Raw genomic sequence first — 26235 nt, 5'->3', positions numbered from 1 at the left:
CATCCCTATCATAATTCATCCTGTACAATGAATCTTTCATTTAATTCTATAAACATCTATTAGGCACCTACTGAGGGCAGTGCCTTTTGCTGGACTGTGGGGGAGTTGCAAAGTTTAATGATATATAGTCCTTGCTTTCCCTCATGGAGCTTACAGTCCAGAAGAGAGATTTCCCACAGAGGAATTCTCCTATGTATGATTTCCTACGAGAAACCTTTCCTGACCCTCCTAGTAGTTAGTTCTCTTCTATCTTTTCCTTAATTTAACATGCATATTTTTATCTGTTTGCATGCAGAGGCTTACTGCCTCATAAGCAGTAAGGGATTTATATGTACATATACATATATATGTTGGGCTGGATAAATACACATGATACCAAACCTTCTTTAAGTGTTTCTTATTATCATATCACATTGTTGTTGTTCTTTATCATTCTCTAGAATTAATTTAAACCTGTCACTCAAACCCTCCAATATAAGGATCAGAGATTTAAAGCTGGAAGAGACTTCCCATATATTCTTTTTGGTGTCCTCAAATGAATTTTAACTCTAATCCAGTGTATTTCCTCTTCATGCACCCCCACCAAGAACATTCCTGTCTTGTTCCCTACTTTGTTCTTTGTTCACATGTTCTCTCAACCTAGAATATCCTCTCCAGTCCTTTCAACAAATCAAATGTCTTTATTCTATTCAGAGTTCAGCTCATGTTCTCCCTCCTCTAATCCCCCAGCCTGAAATACTCTAAAACTATATTTCCCTCCTCTGAATTTCTATAGTAATTTTACACTTGATTACATGCTGCCTTGTAGAGCTAATTGTTTTATGTATGTGTCTTGTCTCCCTAGCTGGGCTGTGAACAACTAGAGAACAAGGACTGTGTAATCTACATTTTTATATCACCCACAACTGCACAGGAGTATACACCTAAAGAATGCCTAATCTACACTTTTGAATCCTAGAAGCTTTAATTTTTTTGGTGTTTACATACATATGTATTAAACCAAGGTTGGGAATAAAATTCAAGGAATACTTTCTTTAACTTAGGAGGAAATTTGCCAACATTTCACTTGCTCTACTACTTCTTAAGCATAAAGGTCACCTCCTACCAAAAGATTAAATCCTATCCAGTTTCCTCCCTTGAGCTCTCTCTGTGATTTGGAATTTCATAGGGGGGAAATTCTGTGACTTTAATATTACTGTGAGTTACTGAGAATTCCATCATGGACTTTTCAATCTTCAAAAACTACTTACAGGTGGACCAGGAGGACCAGGATGTCCAGCCTCTCCTTTGGGACCTGTTGGACCCTGGAGGAAAAAAAGAAAAGAAAGACACATGTAACCACTAAAGAGCATTAGTAATAATGTAATAAAATGTAGTTTTCATATGAATATATCTAGCCTTTTCAATAATCAAAAATTTAAAAGAAAGACTTCAGAGAAGGTCTTCAAAGAAAAAACCTGAGAATGGACAAGGATAAGGCCTATAAAAATAACCCCCAAAAAGAGGGATGGAAAGAGAGACTACAGATTGTTCAGTATATTCCTGGTGCTGGAATGAATGTCCTGTATACTCATACCCTTGGATCTTGAAAGAACAAAATTTAGGGACAACTAGCAAGTACTTCACAGCTAAGAATAAGATATTAAGTTCAGAGTTAATTAGCTTAGAAATATTTGTTCATAGAAGATTTAGGTAAAATAATAAGAGATTCATAAGTTTTTAATGAAGATTTAGGGATCCTAGGGATATATAGGTATCTACCAGCATGCAGGTCGAGTATGGCAGCACACCCAACCCATGTTTAATGCCAACTTAAGGTGTCTGCTCAGAATCACAGACCTGGAGAGCTAGAAGGGATCTCATCAGACATTTAGTCCATCCCATACACAAAAGGAGTCCCCATGCCAGATCTCTATTCTGCCTGTCCTTGAGGTTCTCTAAGAAGGAGAAACCCAACCCTTCTTGAGGTAAGTTTATTCCACTTTTGGACAGCTTTGCTGGTCAGGAAGCATTTCTTGACAAACAATTAAAAATGACCATTTTGCAACTTGTATCCATTGCTCCAGGTTCTACTTTCTGGAGCCAGACAGCTGAAATCCAGTCCATCTCCTCTATAAAAATCTTCTGAATCCTTAAAGACAGCTATCATGTCCCAGGCTGAATCTTCTCTTCTCTAGGCTACAAATGTCCAATTCCTTCAACAGATGCTTATATGGTATATCCCCAAGACCTTTCCCCTCGCCTGCTCACCTTTCTTTGGACATTCTCTAGTGAGGCTAAAATCAAAGGGGGCAACTCTTTGAAATCATCTTGACAGATGGGCTAAACCATGTTTAAAAAAACTAACAGGCCTCAAACTCACTGTGAATAAGGGCGTGTCTATCCCAAGTACATGAAAAGTTTCCCCAGTAGAATTGTAGAATAAATAGTAGAACATTTGTTCCAATGTCCAAGAAGCAGTGCTCTTAGATCTTGGCTGAGCATCAAAAATACCAAGATCATCCACAGCCTCTTGGGCCAATGGTTATCTGGACTTTTGTCAGTGGACTTCAGGTTGCTTTGCCAGTGGACTTAAGTAACTCGGGAAGAGAAAGTGAGCCTGAGAACAGCACAATTCTGCTTCACTTAAATCCAATTCACACGTAGGTCAAGACATCACAATTGATGTCATTGGTACTCTTCAAAAATGAACAACAAGGGGCACAAGATAGCTACCTAAATATTTGACAGACTGTTCCAGTCTGTAGATGACTTGTTAGATCAGATTAGACTTGTTTCTATTTTCTCTCAGAGAAAAGTAGGAGAAATGGGTCTTCATTAAGCAGAGACTTCTTGTTAGGGATGTTATAGAGAGGATTCGTATTCAGATAAAAGCTGTTCTAAATGGTCTCAGAGCTCCCTCCAACTTTGAAATTCTGAAAAATAACACCTATAAATTTTGGTAAATGCAGCACTTACCGAAGAACCTTTAGCACCTTTGGGACCAGGAGGGCCCTGGAAATAAAAAAAAAAAAAACAAACAAACAAACAGGAAGTTAGGTCAAGGTTAATAACTTTTTCTACAGCTTATGTTCTCTTCCCTTTCCTTATTATACAATTCTTTATTTATACAATTTTAGTTTATAGCTTTTACTTTTATATCACCTGCATTTCCAAAATCTCCTTTCTTTCTATACTTTGGCTAGCAAATCATTCCTTATGACAAAGAATAAAAGAGATAGGGGGAAGTAGTTCAGCAAAACTAATTGACATGTCATCTGAGTCAAAAGTATATGTGATCCAATATAAGTTTTCAAAGGTTATTAAATTCGGTAATCTTATCTTTACCTTATACTTTATCCTCACTTCATATTGACAGCTGCCTTTTATTTAAATCATTTAAAAATGAGTGAATGAATAAATGTGTTATTTGTGTAGGTAAGAGAGGAAGAGGTCAAGCCAACCCAAATGTAGGAAAGGAGGAATAAACTGAAGATACCAAAACATTCTGCCAACCCTTAAAGTATATTCCCTGCCCAGTCTCCTGTAGAAACCAAAATTCTCACTATAAGAATCAGTAATAAGTTAACTAACAAAGGTATGGAGCAAGGGGAGATGGTTCCCTAAAAATATGCATAGGATACTTATAAGTTTCCTTTTGTGCACCCTCTCAAGAACATAAAGTCAGAACTTGATTGATCAAATTAGCTAAATGTCCCTGTGAAAGCTAAAGGTATAATATTCAGGGAAGTAAATCTCAGTGGTTGTCATAGGGATTTGGATAAACCATGAATGAGACAAGAGTTTGCTTGTTGCCAGGGATAGCATTATGCTACTAATGGTCAGGCACGGGATAAGTATAGTAGTAGGAGGAAAAGGGTATAAAAAGGAGCTTCATCCATTCTGTAGTTTTGGCAAGGATTGACCTTGTGAAGCAGGTATCATAATTGTTCCAGGTGTACCAGAGGGTATCTACAATGCCTACTGATGTAAATAGATATTCCCAATTTACTAGCTTTACATCACTCAAAGAAATTGTACAAGATCCCGTCTAGCTCCTATCTCTCATAATTTAAACTCTACTTTCAGGGTTCTGTTCTAACCAGCCCAGTGGTCACCTCAATCTCTCTCGCCAGAGAGAACATTACTTAGCTTCATTACTTAATCAGTCAATCCATGGAAAACAAAGTCTAATGATGTCTCCCATTTCCCCTTCTCATACTATCCTTCAACCTGTCCCAAGCATCTCTGAATCTCTTGAATCAAACTGAGTGGAATTACAACTAATTCATCCTTCCAGATACTCACTGGTAAACCGGGAGGTCCAGGAGGACCAAGGGGACCAGAAGGACCAGTTATACCCTGAAAAGAAAAAAGGGATAAAGGGATATTAAAATCCATTCTTTTCAAGCAGGCAGCACACACGCAAATTGGGTTCTATTTTGTTACTTCTCCACCATCCTTTTAAAGACTATTAATCCTCATTCTCCCTACCATGCTACTGACTGACTTATTCTTTATATTGTATGCCAATTTGACTAGGTCATTGTGAGGTTCCAATAAGATAATGTGTTTGGAGTATTTGGCAAGTGCTACAGTGTTATACAAATGCCAATGATTATCACTCTTCTTATTACGACTATTGAATCCTTGAATTAGTCCTCCAACAGACACTCTCATTTGCTTGAAGGAGACACGTGTGCCTCTGTTTTACAGGGGTCCATTTGTCAAACTCAGCACATTTACACATCTTGACACTTGAGCAATAAAATAGGGAAATATAGAAATCACTTTTACATTGAAGACTAACTTTTAGTTGGAAGAGAGACAGTAAAATGGCATTCGCATCATAGCAGATAAAGAGTCAGCTACCAGTGTTAAAGCCAGGAGGATTCTGAGTTTAAGTATTAACTCTCTGCACTCTGGCTGTGTGACTTTAGGTGAGCCACTTAACCTCTCAATGATCTAGGCATCTTTCTAAGACTACAGATTATAGAGAAGGTGCTGACCTGCATTGGTAAAAGGAATTACTTTGTCTAAAAGTTTCCTATACGAATGAAACCACAGATCTAGTTCTTATCTCTATCCTTTTATTTGGAAAAAGGGATAGACTGGAAGTCAGGAGAGCTAAGTTCTATTCTTTATAGGAACCTCGGTTTATTTAACTACAAAATGAGGGGTTTGAGATGGATGGATGATGATGATGATGAAGGTGATAACAATAAAATTAATCTTGCTATCACTTATTGATAGAGAATTTAAGAAGTACTCTCCCATGTATTTCAAGCAGACAGCACACATGCAAATTGGGTTCTATTTTGTTACCTCTTTTCTGGATCCTCTTGTTACCTAACCATTGATTTCTAAGAATTTCCCCCAGCTTTAAATCTCTATAATTCTACAACTCTAATTTGTCTGGTCATCTTGAAAAGATTAGACAACCTATACAAAATAAACCCCAGATCACCTACCTGTTCTCCTTTAGGACCTGAAGAACCCTGAGGTCCGGGAAGACCTCGGTCACCTTTTTCACCTTGTTCACCAGGAGGTCCAATAAGACCAATCAAACCTGGATGACCCTGCAGTAAATGAAAAATAAATGTGCCTGTTTTCTATGTGGCTAAAAAGATGACCTTCAGGAGAGAAAGGAGAGATACATCTGGAAAAACAAAGTATAAAACATATTTAGTCTTAAAGGAAGGAGGCACATTGATAGACTTAAGGACTCCCTAAGAAGTAAGGTCAATGGATTTTGAGGAGACTCAATTTAATTAGGAAAGTCTTTTGGTGAATTCTATCTACATTTATATTTTTTCTTTCCTTTGACCTAGAACGGACTGCTTTTTGAGCTGCTTTCCACTTAACCAAATCCTGTTCATTCTTCAAAATTTACCTTTGTCCATGAAACTTTCCCAGGCTATGGTAGCCCATGATGCTTTTTTCTACTCTAAATTCATTCTGCACCTATAGTGAGAAGCAAACTACTTCTCAATCTGTTCAGTGCATCTATGTCTTGTATCCTATCTAGACTATATAATCTTTTGGAGGGCAGAGACTAATGCTACTTAATGATTTAAAATTGTAAAAGATTTCATCGCTTGGTGGCCAAACTTCTGTGATAGAAAAACTAGATTAGTGATTAGATAGCAAATTATAATGGAATCAGACTTTGGAATCAGTCTTTTCAACTTGACATTAAGACCCATCAGAGCTTGACCTCTACTTAAAGTCACCTTTAAGAGCTCATCACGGTTCCCACATGCCAAAATGAGTCATCAGAGTAGGATTTTGTGGAAATCATTCCCAGCTCTCATAACATTTTAGTACCCTACATTAGTACATACTTATTCTGATACCTCATCATGACATAGAGGTGAATGTGGTAAATGTCTTATTGATCAAAGGGCATGATATAGAGGTGACCCTGTGTTCTTGGAGGCTATGTCTGCTTCTAGCCAAGCCACTACAGTTATCATCCAGGAGTGTAACTGTGGAGGAGAAGGAATCCATCATCCTCTTCTCACAGTAGTAGCATTCTTGGTAAGCTCAAGAGCCTTGAAGACAATGCCCCTTATTGTTGGCCCTGCTTCCAATCAGTCCTGTCTCTATTAGTCAGGAAAGCAACTTGTATAGAGATGTAATTTTGCAACTGTCTGCAAGTGCTTTGGCCCGATCTTCATCAGCAGCTACAGTTACTGAAAATTCAGAAAAGATAGTTCTCAAAGTTAAAGTCCATCAAATAGTCCAACATCAGGAATGGATTCCATTTTATTAATGTAAAAGATACTCAAGAAAATGCTAAAGGAGCATAAGACCTTTCCATCTGACTTGTACCTGAGACCACTCACATTTTCTCCCCTGTTCTCCATCTGTTGAATTCCTCAAGAGCGGAAATTGGGTTAGATTCTGTCTCCATAGTGTTTAGCAAAACATTTTTATGCATAGTAAACATTCAATCAATACTTTTTCATCTTTTTATTGGCATCTATAGAAACACATTGAACACAGGCCTGCTAATAAATTGCATCTCTGTGGTCTGACCACTAGCCTAAGTTTCAAGAGGCTCACCTCTAGGGGGACCAAAGAGTAATAATTTAGCCACAACTCACATACTAACTAGATGTGTGTCTCTAGGCAAGTCACTTAGATTCTGTCTTGCCCAGTTTCCTCATTTATAAAAAAGAGGATGATAGCTTCTAACTCCCAAATTTGTGAGCACAAAATGAGATATTACTTGTAAAGTATTATATAAATATCAGCTATTATCCATGTCTGTGAAATCAAGATGTCCTTTTATTTGTGGTAGCCCACACTGATGAAGTTATAGAACCTCAAAGTTTTATAATATAGTAATATCTGGCACTAGTTTAACATCTCATAGCACATATAATAAAAGTCCACTGTTGATTGATTCTGAAATCTGTTTTCTTCCTAACCAGAAGCAAACAATAGAAGAGAAAGATGATGTTATTTAAAAGAGATCAGCTTTATTTGTAAAAGACAACATACCTTTTCACCTTTAGGACCTGAATCTCCCTTTAGACCTGGAAGACCTGGGGGACCCTGAAAGAGAAAAATAGGAAGAATCATATTTTAGCACTGATGAACATTGATTTATCTAATTTAGAGTTTCCTATAGTAAAGTAAACCACAGGTATTTCTCACCAAGATTGTACATTAGGAAATGTTTAATAGGTGACACTTACCATGGGACCAGGAGGACCATCTGGGCCAGGAGATCCTGGTAAACCTTGTTCTCCCTGAAAAATACATGTTCTTTGCATAAGGCTCAAGCACAATAGCCTCTTCAATTATAATCTATGCCTCTCTCATTTCCCAAAACCTTTCTGCCCTCCACCTCTACATTGCTAAGAAGAGTGATTTGACATTCCCACTTGTACTGTGAATTGGCCTCCAGTGCTCAGGCTAAGCTGCCCTTTGATCAATAAGACATTTACCACAGGGCCTGGAATCCCTCGAAGGCCATCAGGACCAGGTTTGCCTGGTGCACCTTGGGGACCAATTGGACCAGTCTTTCCAGGTGGGCCTTCCAAGCCAGCTTCACCCTATGGAGAAAAGAGAAGAGAGAAAATTTTCTGTGAAGTGTAATTCAGACGCCCACACTATCCCCTAATGTAATTGAAAGTCTTAAAGATTTTCCTATTTGATTAGATCATAGATTTAAAAGCTGAAAGGGATTATTCTAGTTTCCCTTCAGCCCTCTTATTTTACCAATGAGGAAACAGAGGACTGAGAAGTTCAATGACTAGATTTAGGTCACATTCAGGCAGTACAAAGCTGCACCCAAATATTTGTATATTTAGATCTTTTCAAAGTTATGACAATGACTCCTCCGGATTATCGTCCTTGAGTATGCTATAGAGCCCTTAGGACAATGGCAGTGGGAGACAAATATATGCAGCTTGGCAGACAGACACTTAAACATAAACACATTGCTATAAGGAACCACTCCTAAGCAAGACAAAAAAAGTCATTACATTCTTCTGGTGTGTGTTGGAATTTCTAAGGTTGAAATAAAACACAACTTTCTTGGAAGCCAATGCCCAAAGTTTTGCTATTTCTATTGAACAACTGGGCTAGGAAGTTTTTTTTTCTTTCATCACCTCTGCACCCCACCCTTTCAACCCTCCAGACAACTCCCTCTCGGGTATTATGAAGAATAATCTGGACAAACTGCAAGTTACCTTGGCTCCTTTCTCTCCTTGTCTTCCTTCTGGGCCAGCTGGGCCAGGAGGACCCTAACAAAAACAAGAAAATAGATATGAGGCCATTCACCATCTTTTCTCTAGCCGCCTCCTTCACTCATGCTTTGCAGCCCACACAAGAGACCCTATCTTGGAGAAACCTCAATCCTGGGGCCCTGTTGTTCTGAATCATGATCACTTCTCTTGGAATGATATCTTAGGAAAGTTCCCACAATGCTTCACCTTACTACTAACTCCTGTTTTTGCCACAGAAGTTTCTTTCTAATTGTGGAGACATGACCAAATTAACTCTGCCATTGCTCCTTAATTGGTGTGCCAAACTACTACTCTATGACCCTCTTGCTCTGCCAATAATTTTCCTGACCAATGAGTCTCTTCATGATCACCGCTCCTTTACGTGTGTTGTTTTCAAATATAAGTTTTTTTTGAGGGCAGAAATTGTCTTTGTCCTGGTATTTGTATTTTCAGCACTTAACACAGTGTTTGGGATGTAGAAAGTGCTTAATAAAGGCTTTTTTTTTTTAATGCATTCATTCACCAATTGAACACGGGGGACAAGATCTATGACTGATAAGAATTGAGGATTGTAGAGAAGATGGTGTAAGTGATGCACAATCATCCCTGGTCTGCATAGACTCTTATTCAGAATATTATTATAACTTCAATGTCCCTTCCCTACCTATTAAAGTTACAAAGAATAATAACAGGAAGATGAGAATTGTTGCTATGTCTTTGATCTGGCCTCATTTTTCTAGTTCCCTTTTAAGTAGCTTGGTTAGGAAAGGTAAGCATATATCTACATTATTCACCATGCAAATGTCTTTTAACTCTGGTTTTCACAAAATTTCAATGGGGGGAAAGAAACTTCACTGGATAGTCTGATCTATTCCTCAATTGCAGATAGAACTTGATCTATCATGTAAAAAGTCTGGCATGAACTTGATATGATGGTAATGCCATTCTCTCAATCAATAAGCAAATCAATTAGTAAACATTATATGCCTATTACATGCCTGGCATTGTTCTATGATAATGATAGACGTTGAGTGGAAAGTACATCAGACAGAAACTCCTTCCCCACCAAAGTCGTGGTTACATCACTTAGATTCCCAGGAAAGAACACTGAAACTAGATGATTGCTTCATATGGAAAAACAAAAGCCCAAGATTTTCTTCAAAGCCATTTACCCTTTTGCCTGGAGGTCCAGATGGCCCTGGTTCACCAGTAGGACCTGGGGATCCCTGGATTTAGAGGAAAAAAAATGAGAAAAGAGTTGAAATCAAGGTTTCCTAATAAAACATGAACCAAAGTGGATAGATTTTAACCAGCTTGCAGGAGGACTAGTAATCGATAATCCTTTTACACTCAGTTCTGAGCTCTCCCCAGCCAGCCTGAAAATGTATCTCCTAATTTCCCTTAGCACCTGATAGCACAGATGCCTGGAATTTAGAATCATATTAACAGGAGCCTACATTAATCTAGCCCAAGGAATTCTCTGTTACAGGTTACACAGTCTAATTAATGTCCTATCTGTGGCCCGCATGATCACTACCTATTCCCATTCTGCAACTCTGCTGCACTGTGGAATGGGAGTAATCAAATCCCAAGATTCTGGACATAAGCTTCTCACCCTCAAGGCATGTCATTTCACAACAACCAACTGCTCTGTTTGTTGGAAGGGGAGGTTGTGGTTGGGTGGAGTTTGTAGTTATTTCTGAGTAGAATACTAAGCAATGGTCTCTGCTGGAAGCAGGGCCACATTTAATCATAAACTCAGCATCCAATTTAGGATGAGAAATCCTGTGGTTATAGATGCACAGATGGCGGGAGCTGGAGAAGTCCCAGAGGTGTCATCTGGTTCAGACCCTCTAGGCTCTAGACAGAAATGGACCAAAACCCTTCGAAGCAAATGATTTCTCCCCATGAGCAAAGCAAGGTGAGAATGCCAAGTAAGAATGATAGGATTATTTTCTGCCAGCAAACTTGGAATGTGATCCTAGTGGATCTAGAGCACTGAAAATAACTTACAGTTTGACCAGGTTCACCATCATCTCCTTTATCACCTGGTGGACCATCTTGACCCTATGGAAGAAAAAAAAATGAATTAATTCTAACTTCCCCAATTTTTTACAGAGGCCCTAAAATCAGTAAGTCTTTCAAAAGCATTCTGCTTATCAGCAGGCTACATGAACCTCAAAAGTATCCTCATTCCCCTTTCAAAAAATAAAATCTGTATTGACTTGAGGCGTTTTTTCCATGGAAATGCTTAAAAACAGGAAATGCATTTTTCTTTTTTCTTTTTTTTTTTTTAAACAGCCATCAAAATGTTGAAGCCAAGAGGGAACAATGCAGCAAAATGCAACTCTTTAAAGCTTTAAAAAATTCCTAGGATGAAAGGGATGGGAGAAAGGGCAATTCAAAGTCTTTGCTCAGACCACAGTGACCATGCCCAGTTCAAACTTACCGCAGGACCAGGCTCTCCAGGGGGACCAGGATCACCAGGGAAACCAACAGGGCCCTCAAAAGAGAAAAACATCTCAAAGTCATTTTCTACCCAGCTGAGAACACCATGCCATCTAGCCCCTGACATCAACATTATCTTGCTCTCTTAGCCTTAGTGTAACATATCGAACATATTTGGTAACATGTTTGGTTTCCAGTAGAAACAAGGGAATGAAAGAATAAATTTATCAAGTTTATTTTTATGCATAAATTAATCTTTTCCATAAAGTATCTTGAAAGGTATTTTAGTATAGTAAATAAAAATGTAGTCTTGAAGCCAGGAAGATCTGGTTCGGAGTCCTTTCTCTGACACATATTGGCTATGTGATCTTGAACAAATCACTTAACTTCTCAGTGGTCTGGGCAATTTATGTAAGATTACAGATTTCAAAGAAACTCTCTACCTGCATTGGTAGAGTTTGCTTATTGAGAAATTCTCTATAGTAATGAAATAATGAGTCAGTCCCTCTCCTTGTCCCTCCTTATTTTAGCAAATTGAAGCTTTTCTATCTAATCTATATCAGGTATATTTTTCTAACAGGACTCCTGAGAAAACCCTCTAGCTTTTTGGCAGCATCTTTCAGTTCTCACCACTACCAGGTTATTTTTCTTCAACTAGTGTTTAAACAATAGGACATTGCTGTTGCTGTGCAATTATTTTTTCTTTCTTTTTTTTTTCTTCATGACCCCATTTGGGGTTTTCTTGGCAAAGATATTGGTTGGCTTTTTCTTCTCCAGCTCATATTATAGATGAGGAAACTGAGGCAAACCAGGGTTAAGTGACTTACTCAGGGTCACACAACTAATAACTATCTGAAGCTGGGTTTGAATTTAAGATGACAAGTCTTCCTGACCCAGGCCCAGCATTTTAACTGTTGCGCCACCTAGCTGACCTTAACAATGGGGATTACTAAATTTTATAGAGCACTTGATTATTGTGAGAATTAGAGAAAAGATATTCTTACTCACATCTGATCGGAGGGAAGAGGATTCAGAGAGGTTAAGTAACTTGCCTAACGTCACACAGCTCATGGATGGCAGAGCTGTGACTGAAACTCAGATCTTTTAACTTAGAGTGCTTCTTTTGTCATATGGGAGAATGACACATAGGGGTGATGTAAAGAGTGGATCAATGAAGTGTCTGCGGCCTCTAAGGCATTGTACTTGCTACCAGCTACTGCTGGTACTACTGTCAAAACAATACTACCGCTAAAGTGCAGTTTGGAGGTATTTGACACTCAGGGAAAACAATAACCCTTAGAAACGGATACTTCTGACGTTTGCTTGGATGTAGTTACCAGAAGTCTCTAGCTTTTCATTTAGCATCATACAGATACTCACAGGGCTTCCTTTTGGTCCATCATCACCAGGTGGGCCTTTGGGCCCAGGAGGTCCTGCAGCACCAGAGGGACCTGATTCACCCTTTTCTCCTCTTTCTCCTTTCGGTCCCTAGAGGCAAAAAAGGCAATTCCTGATGAACTGACAAAAAAATCCCTGCGGTTTCTCTGTAATCACTATTGGTCACCAATGTTACTTGGCCCTAGTTTTATTCAACATTTCAAGTGACAAGGAGTCCACCCCATTCTCCAGTTAACACACTCACCACTTAAGAGGGAGTGCCTGACAAAGCTGTTTGAAAGTTTAAAACCACAAAGTTGGTTATAAATTAAAGAAGATTGTCTGCTTTCTGGGGCTACTTCAAGAGTACAGCTGTTGGCAGTTTTGGATGAGTATGTATTCTGTCACTGCCTGTCTCAGAGGATGACAATGCTGCTGAATCCAGCCAAATGATATTACAAATATTTAGGAGAGAAGAAAAAGGAAAAGGAAAAAGGAGGATAAAGAGGAAGATGAGGATCATAGAGAAGCCTGACCAACCTAGCATTCTACAAAAACCTCAAAAAATCAATCAGGAATTATCATCTTGGATTTAGAGATGGAAGAATCCTTGCAAGAGGTCATATAACCCAGGGATTCTTAAATTTTATTGCATCATGGGATTCTTTTGACAATCTGGTGAAGCCTTTAGATTTTTTATGACAATAATCTTAAATGCACAAAGCAAATTACAAAGGAAATTAATTATGCAGAATTTTTCCCCTATCCAAGTTCATGATCTCCTTTATTTCAAAAAATCTGTTCATAGACTCATTTGGAATCTGTAGACCCCAGATTGAGAATCATTAATCTGTATGTGATGGTCAACTATGATGGACTTGTCTCTTTTCAACACTGAGTTTATTCAAGGCAATTCCAATAGACTTGGGGTGGAAAATGCCATCCACATCCAGAAATAGAACGATGGAAACTGAGTGAATTGAAGCATAGTATTTTCATCTTTTTATATTTGTTGTTGTTTGCAAGCTTGTGTTTTTTCCCTCTTTTTCCTCATTTTTATCTGATTTTTCTTACACAGTATGATGGGTATAGAAATACGTTTAGAAGAATTGTCCATGTTTTAACTTATATTGCATTGCTTGCTTTCTAGGGAAGGTGGGGGGGGGGAAGAGAAAAATTTAACATGCAAGGTTTTGCAAAGGTGAATGTTGAAAACTATCTTTGCATGTATTTGGGAAAATAAAATACTATTTAAAAAAACAAAAACAACTTTAAAAATTAAAAAAAATCCCTATTTAGTCCAGCTCTGATGTCTTTTTTTTAATGATGATAGTTTTTATTATCACTTCAGTTTCACAATTTGCATCCCTCTCATAATATAGAAGGGCAAAAAACACTTCAGTAAAATTAGTCAGCACATTGAAAAATTCCTGACACTTAAGTTGTACTCCCAAAAGATCCCATCCATTTGGAGAAGGGAAAAACTATCTACTCATGGCTCTTTTTTTAGGCCAAGCCAGTTCTTTAGTTTTACAAATGAGATAACCAATGCCCAAAGAGGTACCTTGACTTGCCCTAGCTCATGAGTAGTAAATATAGGATGTATTGTTGTTAACACCATTGAATATTATTTTAACCTCCAGCTTCTCAGAGGTAATAATGTACACATAACAATGTACACACTATAGTTGTAGAAGAAATCAAAACTTCCTTCCAGTCTTCTTACAATGGGCCATAAGACAGAAAGACAGATAGGAAGGAGGGGAGAAAATGAGGGAGAATAAAATAAACTTTTTCTACAATCCAAGAATATTGTAGAGGATTTCTTTTTCTCTAGACTTATAAAAAATCATGGGCTAGAGATTATATATAATTGTTACTATTAATAAGAACATTCCATACATATGTTAGTAACTAGCTAGGATGATAACAACAACCCTAATAGCAATATTGCTTATAATATTTTCCTAAGTATTTTTAGAAATACATGATTTTTTAAAAATGTGGATATTCTTCCACACTGAGATTGTAATACCTCTGTGCCTAAGTCAATGATGTTTATAAATTTCAGTGGCTATAAAGATCTTCATCTGGTGGTCAAAATTCTGGCTATGAACATCTTAGGGCTTAGCTAGGTTGATCCTTAGAAGCAAAATACATAGTCCTATCTCTGGAGCTAAACTCCAAGATGTTCTTTTGTGTGAGAATGCATCAGAGCCTACATTCCATTGTCAAAGCCTTGAAGAGCTTTGGTCACCTCCATATGAAGGGGTAAGTAAAGGGTTGTAAAAATCCTGCTTCAATTCATAGGGTAACCCCAATGTCTCATTTTCTAATGAAAGAAAAGTCCTAATGAAAGAAAATGACCTGATTATGATCACATCTCTATCCATGCCATCCTGATTCATCTGGATGAAAGCACATCTCTAGTTATGCTTAAAACTTACCGGAAGACCCCCTTCACCTGGAAGGCCAGGTTCACCAGATTCACCAGGCTCACCCTGTTGGAAGAAAAGGAAACACAATTATCTGACTGAATATAAATAAAAGTGTAGAGGACTTAATATGACTTAGCATATGCTAAGAAGGGACCTTAGAAGTATTATTATTCCCATTTTTATAGATGTAGAAACTGAAAAGCAAAAAGCTTAAATCATTTGTGTTAAGGCAGGATTTGAACCCAAGGCTTCTTAATTTCAAGTTCAAGCTAATTTAGGGTGTATAATATTACATATAATACCTGTCTCTCTTTGAGTATTACTGTTATTGAAGAAAAATAATATGCTTATAAAATTGCCTTTTGATATCAACACTATTGGCTGCGCTACACTGATTGATATATACATGCACATCTGTTGGCAAAAGGAATCCTAATATTCTCTTTGTTCTTGGAATGCTAAGTTTCTCTTTAATTTCCTTTATCTTTAAAAAACATCAATGATCGAAGATTTCTTTTTATTTAAAGGCCTGAAGTCAGGAAAAAAATCTACTGCAAACTACATATGGAATGTATATAGATGACTTCACATCCATTTCCTTCTTTTTATAGAAATAAAAAATGTTAAGTGTTTACAAAGTAGTGAGAACTCATGGGTACCAATGTGGAAAAAGAAAGGAAGAAATCATATTATGTCTAGAAGATAAAGAAATCTGGGCAAATAACAATTTGACTAAAAATGGAAATTCTAAGAATAGGTTTTATGATGCTTCAAGATAGAGCTGGTCATTTCTTCCTAATACTTAGTTGCTGGAAGGTATAGGAATAATACTAATAGATAGATAATATTTATGGCTTTCCAAGTGTTTGATCCTCACAACAAACTTGTGAAGTAAGCACTACTATCAAATTCTCTTATTACAAATGAGGAAACCATGGCTTAGAGAAATTAAGGAAGAGTTTTGATGGTATTCCTTTGAATCTTCTTGCAAGGAGGTTATTTATGTACAAACAGGTATTTAATAGCTCCCCATTAAAATTTTCTGGGTCCAGAATTTCCATAGCACGAATTGTAATTTTTTAGGTAGGAAATAGAAACTTATTTATATATTTGAAATTACACATATATACACACATATTCCATATATATAATGATTTGTATATTTGTACAAGCAGCATGCTACATATCTGCCTATACACTCTAGTTTATAGTTTTGTGCACATAATCATATCTATCATGTTTGTGCACACCTGAATATACATATATAACTGACTTTTATGTATTTAAATGTAAACAGCCACCCATCCCAGATCTCTTTTACTAATAGTCACTGACTACAAATCATAAATAAATAAAAAAAAATCACCTTCTCTCCCACTGCTCCAGGATTTCCTATTCCTCCTGGAGGACCTTGTGGACCATCAGCTCCTGGAGGACCAGATGGTCCTCGGGGACCAGGGGGACCAGGAGGGCCCTAGGGAAACAGAATAAGTCTTCAGCATTTGTGATGGATAAAACCTGTCAAATTAGAAGAAAGTCTGGCAATTGTGTCAATCATGCTTACCATCTGACCGACATCTCCAGTTTCTCCTTTCTCACCTGGAGGTCCTGGTAAGCCCTATGGAAAGATGAAATGTCTCAGGAACACTGTAGGGGATACTGTTACATCATACATCTTAGTAATTACAGATACAAGGTTGCAGTGGCAGGAACAATTCAAAAGTTTGGAGGATTTAAAAAAGTAATAGACACATTTTTGATTTTAGGTACAAATATAAATACTGTTGATACTATGAGCACCAGAGGCACTTTAAATCATGTAATGATGCTTTAGCAATGAGACTCAGAAGGACATAGAAAGTTGTCTGGATTCCTCATCCTTTCATTTATAAATTTCATCTATATAACTTTCTTTTGCAGGGTGAGCAGGGGGCTTATCTTTACACCATCTTACAAAGGTATTAATGAGAGGGGATTAATAACATCAAAAATAAGTTAAAGCAAGAGTTTAATGGGCATAAGCTAGTGGGCCATTTGGGGGCAAAAGTACAGAAATATTATTATGATTTTTTGTACCAAACCTCTACCTCATAAAGATATATGTCACACTGATCATTATTCCTTGACTTGTGAAGTTACCTGCAATCCAACTGGGCCTGGAGGCCCAGGAAAACCTCTTGGACCTTCATCACCTTTCTGACCAAAAAGACCTTGCTGACCCCGTGGACCTGGCTCTCCATCACCTCCCTATAGGAACATAGTTGAATACATTGTGTGAATACATCCAAATAAAGAAATGATTTGTTCAGAAAGAGTAGATGAATTGACATAAGCATTAGCATTAATGATGAATACTCACAGAGGGACCAGGCTGTCCAATGGGCCCTTGAGGACCTGTAGGACCTGGTGGACCCTGTAAAAAGACAAGACAGAGAGCTGTTTAGAGTAGTTTCTGAAAACACAGATGCACTTGAACTAATAGGCTCAAAAAGTCGCATGGTTCACTCCCCTTTTTTCTCAACTCTCACTGCACTGAGTTTGTAAATTTTTTAGGAATTTTATGATATTTCATATTGTCTATATATGTCTTGATTGTAAGTTATCTGAGGGTAGGGACTATGGCATTCTCTTCATAATCTCCCTGGATGCTTAACATAGGAGCTTGTATAAAGTAAGCATTGAATAAATATTGACTGATTGAGCTAATGAGTTCATTGTTAATTGGGGAATGCAGGTGGGGGACATATCAAAGGAAATGCTCTGACTTGTAGACACATATTGATGATGTACTTAATAAGAGTGAACTGTCTTTTTTTTTTTACCATTTTGATTTTTATTTTAAGAAAATATTTAGCATAACGATATGACAAATAAGCAATCATATCTTCTGTAGACTGAATAAATACTATATCTTATACATAAAAATATTACTGTTGTACTAATTTTACATGGATGATATTGTGATTATTTTTTTAAGAGTGAAAATGCTGTGTTGTGAACCACACTCAGTTCCCATAATCCTCTCTCTCTGGGCATAGATGGCTCTCTTCATCACTGAACAATCAGAACCAGTTTGAATCATCTCATTGCTGAAGATAGCTATCTCCTTCAGAATTGATTGTCATATAATCTTGTTGTTGCCGTGTATAATGATTTCTTGGTTCTGCTCATTTCAAGAGTGAACTGTCTTAAGAACGCATCTTATTGTTCACAAGAGGAAATAAGAGATTGTTAAGACCTTTCCTGATTTTCCCAAATTGAGTTTGTATTGTTTAGTTTACTTCATATGTAGTTTGTATTTATGTGTGTGTGTGTGTGTGTGTGTGTGTGTGTGTGTGTGTGTGTGTGTGTGTGTATTGTTCCCCCGATGGAGTGTAAGCTTCTTGAAGGCAGGGACTATTTCAGTTTTGTCTTTGATCCTAAACAGCAATACAATGTCTGGCCCATTCAAGTTCTTAATGTTTGATGAACTATGGAACTGAATAATTGAAAGCAACCTGTGCCCACTACTCACAACTGGAATATTTATGCTGATCTGAACACATCCAAAGGAAGTTTACTTAAAAAATTAATTTGTAACTCACCTGTTCACCTTTGTCTCCTTTGCTTCCCTTCTGCCCTGGTTCACCAATTTCACCCTATTAGAAAAAGAATATAAGTCAGTCACATGACTCAGTAAAGAATACCAAGGTTTTAGAGGTGTTTTTTTTTTTGTTTTGTTTTGTTTTTGAGAAAAAGGAATGAACTTCTTGGTGTTGGAGGCTAACTGAGCACAATCTACCAATTATGTTTAATTACCCGTGGGATCCTCACAATGTATTATTATTACTCTTGTTGTTGCTACAATCATCTCCCTCCTACACAGTGCCACAGTTTCCCAAAGAAATATTTAGACATATAAATTTGTATTTTGTGTTAGTACAAGTAGTGATAATGGAGAATTTCCTTTCTCCTACAGGGAGTAATGATATGTTTGAGAATATCACAGACTTTGGGGTGAGGACAGGTAGGAATTTTAATCAGCAATGATTGAGTTTAATGGACATATGCTAGTTAGCAATTTAGGGGAGAAAGTACAGAAATATCATCCTATATTTTGTTGTTTCAGTGTTTAGTAATGTTTCTTTCAGGAAGTAAAACACCCTCTTCATATTCTTAACTTTCATGACTGAATGTGAGATCATAAACAGAAAGTAAAATTAAGTGTCTTCAGTCAATGGAAAATTAAAGTCCAGGCTCTTGGAGAATAGCATCAGACCCATACATTTCAAAAGAGACATACTGTGAAAGCTCATTAAGTTGAACCCCATCAATTCCAGAGGCTTAAATGATTCAGCCCAACCCCAAAATGGGCTGAACTTTTCTACCATGCTGTCTACACAAGAAAGGGTTTGCAGAGCCAATGATTCATGCTACACAATGGTTTGGAGAGATGCTTGAGTTATTTAAGGATAAAAGAGTTTTGAAGAATTTCTAAGTAATAATAAGTTCCCATTTATATGGACATATATGTTACTTCAGCAATACACTGATTGGGATTAGAAAATTTTGGGTCTCAAAGGGAGCATTAATCATAGAATCACAGAATTTTGATGCTGGAAATCATAGAGATCTTCTTTTTAATATAACCTCCTTCACTTTAAAAATGAAGAAAATGATCCCTGAGTAGGTGATGGCACAGTGAGTTACAAGGTCAAAACTGCAACTACAGTCCAGGACTCCAGACCCTTTCCTGTAACTACTTAATGTTAGGTGCTTTTGTACAAGGAGCAATTATCTGGGAGAAATATCAAATATGGTTTTCTAGTAAAAAGACTGGAAAATGAAAGGATAAAATGATAATTACCTAGTATTCTCATCTGGTAATTAAAACTGATAAATGAAGGAGTTTTTTTTTTCTTTTTTTTGGTTAGGGCAGCAAGGTATTATGGAAAGAAAACTAGTTTTGGAATTAGGAGACCTGAATTTAAATCCCAGCTCTACTACTTACTAGTCATTTAATCTTTGGTGGTGGCTCTTTGGGCCTCAGCTTCCTCATCTGTAAAATTAGGGTACTAACAGTATACTACCCTAGAAATAAGGAGGCTTGCACCCCTATTTTTTTATCCTATTAAGATAATTCTTTTGTCAAACATTTCTATATTTATGGAGGAATACATGATAGGGTGATGGGTAAGGAGATGAATCATAGACATAGTGCTAATGTCATTGGAAGAACATTTTTTCATAGAAGATGCATTAGTTGATTGTAGTGAAAGTGTGGATATGAAGCTCGGACTCATAGAAAAGCTATAGTAAGAAATATGTTTTTAGTATGAAAGAGATAGAATCGATATGGGTAAGGTTAGTAGTGAGGGAAGATCCCAGGAATAGGATAGTTAAAATAGCATTTATGGCATTGCTGTTTGCGTACTCTGCTAAAAAGAATGTGGCAAAAGGGCCAGCTGCATATTCTATGTTGAAGCCTGATACTAGTTCGGATTCTCCTTTGGTTAGGTCGAACGGTGCTGGGTTAGTTTCTGCTAGTGTGGAAATGTATCATATTATGGCGAGAGGTCATGTTGTAATAATTAGCTGTCAGTTTTCTTGGGTTGTTGAAAGTGTTTTGAAGATAAAAGATCCATTAATCAGTATGATTGAGAGAAGAATGATGGCGAGTGATACTTTATATGAAATTGTTTGTGCAGCTGCTTGTAACCCCAATTAGGGCATATTTTGAGTTTGATGCTCACCCTGACCACAGGATTGAGTATACTGAAAGTCCTGATAAGGATAGGATAAAAAGAAGCCCTAGATTTAGGTTTAGAAGTGCATTGGATATAGGTAGTGGGGTTCAAATCGTTAGGGCAATGGAGAGGACTAGGATGGGGGCGAGAATAAATATTAAAATGGAAGAGGTTAAGGGGTGGAGCGGTTCTTTGGTAAATAGTTTTATAGCATCAGCAAATGGTTATAGGAGGCTATAGAGTCCCATGATGTTTAATCCTTTTCGGAATTGCATGTAGCCTAGCACCTATAGATATACTGTAGATATATAGATATACTATCTATTTACCTTACAGGACTGCTATGGAGAAAATCCTTATAAGTCTTAAAGCGCTACAAACATGAATTATTATTATGTCCTGCTCTTTGGGTTCCATTATTACATGATCTTGAAAGTAATTTTTAAAGAAATATAAAATTCAGACTAACTACTTGTTAAGATTAGAGTTTCTCCTAGGAAGGAATTAGGGGATTTTTACTCTAGGAAAAGAAGTGCTATGTTCCACAGCTTTTTCTCACCTTATCTCCATCTTCTCCAGGAGGGCCTACAGGACCTGCTGGGCCAGGGAGCCCTACAGGACCCTGAATTCCATCTCGGCCGGCTGGCCCTTGAGGACCTTTCTCACCCTATGGATGATAGAAAACCAGTGATTAAAACCATGAATTCTTTCGTTTTATAAGTAGGACCCTAAAAAGAAAAGTTTAGACACAATGGAACCAAAAAAAGGAAAAAATAATAAAGCATCTTCTCAGAGTTATTGAGTACTTACAAAAAGGAGGAAAAGATATGTAGAAAAGATAGTATGTATAGAGGAGGGGGAAATGATGGAATATGACTGCCCATAGCTCTTTGCTAAATGTTCTTTGACTTTATTTAAGGTCAAGATAGTCCTTTGATATTGATGATAAAGAGGCTTCTTTGAACTAATCCTAAGCGTTTGGAAGGTCATGAGAAAAAAAGAACAAATCAGTGATTCTTCAATAGTGGAGTTTCTGACATGTTGCTCAAAGAGGTCTGGATCGAGGGCTTGTGGTCTTTGAGAAGATGTTGGGATTGAGTCACTTACAGTGGATTGGGAGTGACTAAGTGAGATAGAGTTAGTGTCTGGCTAATTGAGAGTTTAGTCTAGAGGATGACTTTATTGGAAGGTGTGAAGGGGAGCAAGAATTAAAGGAAGTTTGAGGCAGCATCCCATCTTTGTGTATTTGAAATTGAAACTGTGTAGGCTTTTGCAGTAATATTAGTTCTGTGAAGCAAGGATGAGAGAATACTATTAAATTCTGTATTATAAACAAAAGTCAAATCTTGTCTTTCCAAATCTCTGCAAGAAAAAAATAGTACCTGATCGGAGAAAAGGGGAAGTAGATCCAGAGCTGGTCTTTATTATTACTCACAGAAAAATTCAAATATGAGCTACAGCCACTCATAAGTGCTTTTCTTTTCATTTCCCCCCAATTCTACCTAATAAAACCAACGTCTTTGGTCACTTTTTTGGATCCATTTTTCTGATCATTACAATTTAAACTCTGATTAATCCTAAAAACAGTAGGTTCTTGGGCTCTTATATAGAGAGCTGAAAGGGACTTCAGAGGCATTCCATCCAACTTTCTCATTTTATAGATAAGAAAACCAAGGATCAGGGAAATGAGGGAGGGGGTCCATGGACACAGAGATGGAATTTGAACCTAGCCTCCTGAATCCAGAGCCAATGATTTGCTGACTGTATCATATTACCTCCCTTGAATTTTCACTTTGGGGTTTCCCTAGCAGTGGAACCATTTTCTTCTGAAATGGTAAATATAAGGGCAACTACAGGGTGCAATTAATAGAGTACCAGTCCTGGAGTCAAGAAAATCTGAGTACAAATCCAGCCTCAGACACTTAATATTTTCTAGTTCTATAATCCTAGGCAAGTCACTTAACCCCTACTGCTTCAAGAAAAAAATGAAATGGCAAACATATTTTATTGAAAGGGAAAATGGATGAAAAAATTTAGCTGCAATTTTTTAGATCTGACTGTAGCATTGGCTCCTGAAAATATCTTCATTTTCTTTCTCTGCTGCATTGCAGGAGCTGATGCTTCTGGTTTCTCTTCTACAGCTTCCTCTCCCCTCTCCATGAATCACTTTCTCCTCTTCACATTTGGTTCCTATTGATATCAATTTCTCCTCTAATTAAGTCAGGAATAAATGCCAGTACCGAATATAGAATGTACATATAACTTCCTTTCCCCACTTGACTAATCAAGCCACTAGTTCTTAGAGATACACTGACCTTTTCTTCTCTCTTGAGCTATTCTGGGGGAATTGAAAAGCTTTTAAATGGATAAAGCAATTCTTACTGGGCTCCTGCTTAAATATTTACTTTCTTGAAACAATGAACAAAATAGTTTTCAACTGAATTTGCTTTGGGTTTATATGTGCTGAATGCTTGATGTGCTCTAGCTTCCTGGTACATAACTTAGTTGTATCAAAATCCTGGGTGCCCCATTGTAAATGATTAGATGTCATCTAAATTGCCTTTTTATCTCCCCAATAAGGCATTGAACATATTCTCAATGGCACAGATGTTCCCAAAATGGTTTCAATGGGAAATTCTTGCCTGAGGAATAGAACTGGGCTGCTCTTTTTTTCCCATGAACCACTAAGAGCAAAATTTTCAGGAAAAATAATACTTTTAATAACACCAATCAATCAACAAAATGCTTTAACTCAATTTGAAATTGCTTATGTTGGCGTTTGCCAATTTCCCCTGGAACCTGGGATCAGTCTGGCATTCTAGATTCAGAATCAAAGACTGTACCAGTGTGTATTTGCAGGACTATTTGCACACAGGAACAGCCTGGGTGGCTGTAAAATTTCAGAGCTGAAGTCAAATGGAAGTCACAATCAGAGACTTTGAGGGAATAAAAATTTTCCTTAATGTTACTCAGGGAAAAAGAAGCAAGGAGGTTATGCAATCTGTTTCTTAGGAATTTTCTAAGAAAAGAAAAGACATTATTGAATCAGAGATGGGACAGGATAGTTTGGGATGGGATAGATGCTATTCTTTACAATTACAGAGGCATAGGTAAATGATGTCCCATTGTTGTTTCTACTCCTTCCTAATAATATGGGAAGTCAAAAAATTGGAGTTTTCTCAAAAGCTGCAATAATTGCAAAGGAAGAAGAGGCTTTTAAAGTATATGTTTTGATAACATTTTCTGAATGAATAGATAGCTGCTCATGAAAGAAAAAAAAATAGAATAGGTGAACAGAGTTACTGATGTGGAGACTGATAACTCAGTAGGGATCAGGTCTAGAAAGGTCATCAGAGTATTTCTTGAGTTCCCTCTTGTTCCTTGAATAATAATAATTTTATTGTTATTCTCTGATTGTTCTAGGTGTGTTAGAATTTTCTTTCCAACAAGAGAGAAACCTCTCAAAGGAAGGGATGAGTTTCCTCTAACTTTTGTCTTACAAATTCCATCCCACCTGTATTCATTCATCCACCAAAACCTTTCACAAAGCTAAGCACATAGCATAGAGTTGTTGACTCGACCACTTAAAAGAGTATATAGATATACATTCAAGCACCAAGATTCCAAGAAAACTCTCTCCTAAAGCAATGACCCTATACAAGTAGAGAGAACTATCTTAAAACCACTGGACAGTGAAGATCAGGCATTTCTGGAATACAGTAAATGTCCCTCCATCTTCCCATCTGTTGCTTAAATTTAAAGAAGGCAATATTATCCTGAGGACAGTAGTCAAATTTGGCATTATCCCTTTCTCAGGTCATTAAGGGCAAGGAGGTTTCTTAAAACAGGTCAATTCTTTTCCTTCCAAGAATTTATTCCCTGGCCAGGTACAAATTGTTGATCCTGCATCTTGTTTTCACAGAAGTCATTTAAACTTCTAATTGCCAAGAAACAAGAGCCATGCAATCTGATTCTTAGGAATTTTCTTAGAAAAGAGGTTATATTCCTTAATAAGAGATGGGACAGAATCTGATACACTAGTTGCATGGGGAAAACACCATATTGGAGAAATATAAATGGGCAAAAAATTCCCATGGCAATTCTTTTGAGATGAAAGGTCAAATATGGGTGACTATTGGCTAAATACAATCTAAGGAAAATGTCACTAATCATAAATCATGGAACCTTGAGACCTATCCCAAGGGCCAAGTCTAAAGAGACTAAAGCCCTTTATAGCTCTCCTTCCGTTCACATGTCCTTTGACACAACTATAGAAGAAACGTTTGGATGTCACATTCTTAACCCAGGTGCTAAACATACTGAATTACAGATGGTTGCTAGTCCCTGTACATCCCTTCTGGCACAAGGAGTACACTAAACTAATTCCCCAAACATTAGGGAATCCTTCCTTTGGACTAGAATCAAGAAGCCTTGGAAGTTACCCACTCTTTTCCAAGGCAGTTCTCAAACTTTAGAAACAGAAACAACCCTGTTTCCTTCCCCCAACTCCTTTAAAGGCTAACCTGGGAGAGTATCTGTGCATAATGTAATCTGTTGAAGAAGAAAAAGAGAAGGCCAGGGATGCAAAAACTGTCTTCATAATTTCAGAGGGGCAATGGCTCTTAGTTTAGGCCCTAGTTTCTTAAATTGTGGGTTATGATTCCATATGGGATCTCCTAACTGAATGTGGGGGTCACAAAATTGTGATTTGTTTTCAATAAATGTTTAATTTCTATACCTATATACCTGAAGTCACAGAAATTTTTCTCAGCAGAAAAGGAATTGTGAGTAGAAAAAGTTTAAGAAGTCCTTGTTTAAGCCATTTGTCAAAACAATACTTACAGGGGCACCTTTCTCACCAGCAGGTCCAGGTGGTCCTTGTGGTCCAGGTCTCCCAGGAAGGCCAATAGGTCCAGCAGCACCAGCTGGGCCCCTTTCACCTGGAGATCCCTGTGGTGAAGAATAAACAATATTTTATGAAATAGAATCATTGCAAATCTCTATCACAGAAGCATGACTTCTTTAGTTTACTCTCTTTACTCTTGAATCTATAGAAAGACACCTTTTTATCTATTGTAGGAACAAACTACACAGTCTGAAATTCTCTTAGATACTCTTAAATTGGTCTCACTTTGTGTATTCATACCAGATTCCTTGTAGTTGTACACTACTATGTACCTTACATGGAGCAATAGAATCTTAAGGGATGGGAAGTGGTAGACTGTATGAAGATAAGAAAGAGATTTCAGAGGCCATCTAGTCCAACTTCTTCACTTAATTCTTTTTAATCAACTCAAAAGAGATTTTATTTAGACATAGATACACATATATACACATATAAAATACACATCTGCCATAGTTTCTGTCACCAAGAAAATGGAACATCAGAAGAATATAAGATTTTTCATTTTACATATAAAGATATTGAGCATTAAAGGTTATCTTGCACATTATCTACCCTAAAACAGGAACCAAGTAAAAATCTGAAAATTTTTGCCTAGAATATCTTCAGAGACAAGGAGTCCA

At 37.3% G+C, this 26235-nt stretch overlaps 1 protein-coding gene across 2 annotated transcripts in view; it reads right to left on the bottom strand.

Annotated features, from left to right (window-relative positions):
- The window catches only part of COL5A1 (collagen type V alpha 1 chain), a 288545-nt gene that overhangs the window by 22443 nt on the left and 239867 nt on the right, over positions 1-26235 (bottom strand). For both annotated transcript variants that reach the window (XM_074294068.1, XM_074294069.1), the window contains exons 42-61: positions 25552-25659; positions 21269-21376; positions 18568-18621; positions 17343-17396; positions 17123-17230; positions 16548-16601; positions 16350-16457; positions 14993-15046; positions 12549-12656; positions 11170-11223; positions 10734-10787; positions 9893-9946; positions 8685-8738; positions 7938-8045; positions 7686-7739; positions 7489-7542; positions 5451-5558; positions 4288-4341; positions 2959-2994; positions 1251-1304 (exon numbers count right to left, since the gene is read on the bottom strand). In XM_074294068.1, the coding sequence (XP_074150169.1) occupies positions 1251-1304; positions 2959-2994; positions 4288-4341; positions 5451-5558; positions 7489-7542; positions 7686-7739; positions 7938-8045; positions 8685-8738; positions 9893-9946; positions 10734-10787; positions 11170-11223; positions 12549-12656; positions 14993-15046; positions 16350-16457; positions 16548-16601; positions 17123-17230; positions 17343-17396; positions 18568-18621; positions 21269-21376; positions 25552-25659 (1440 nt within the window). The remainder of the gene's footprint in view (positions 1-1250; positions 1305-2958; positions 2995-4287; positions 4342-5450; positions 5559-7488; positions 7543-7685; positions 7740-7937; positions 8046-8684; positions 8739-9892; positions 9947-10733; positions 10788-11169; positions 11224-12548; positions 12657-14992; positions 15047-16349; positions 16458-16547; positions 16602-17122; positions 17231-17342; positions 17397-18567; positions 18622-21268; positions 21377-25551; positions 25660-26235) is intronic.

Source organism: Sminthopsis crassicaudata, chromosome 2, assembly GCF_048593235.1.
Source record: "Sminthopsis crassicaudata isolate SCR6 chromosome 2, ASM4859323v1, whole genome shotgun sequence".
Classification (NCBI taxonomy): domain Eukaryota; kingdom Metazoa; phylum Chordata; class Mammalia; order Dasyuromorphia; family Dasyuridae; genus Sminthopsis; species Sminthopsis crassicaudata.
Note: the sequence above shows the minus strand (reverse complement) of the source record. Positions and strands in the feature narration are given on the sequence as shown.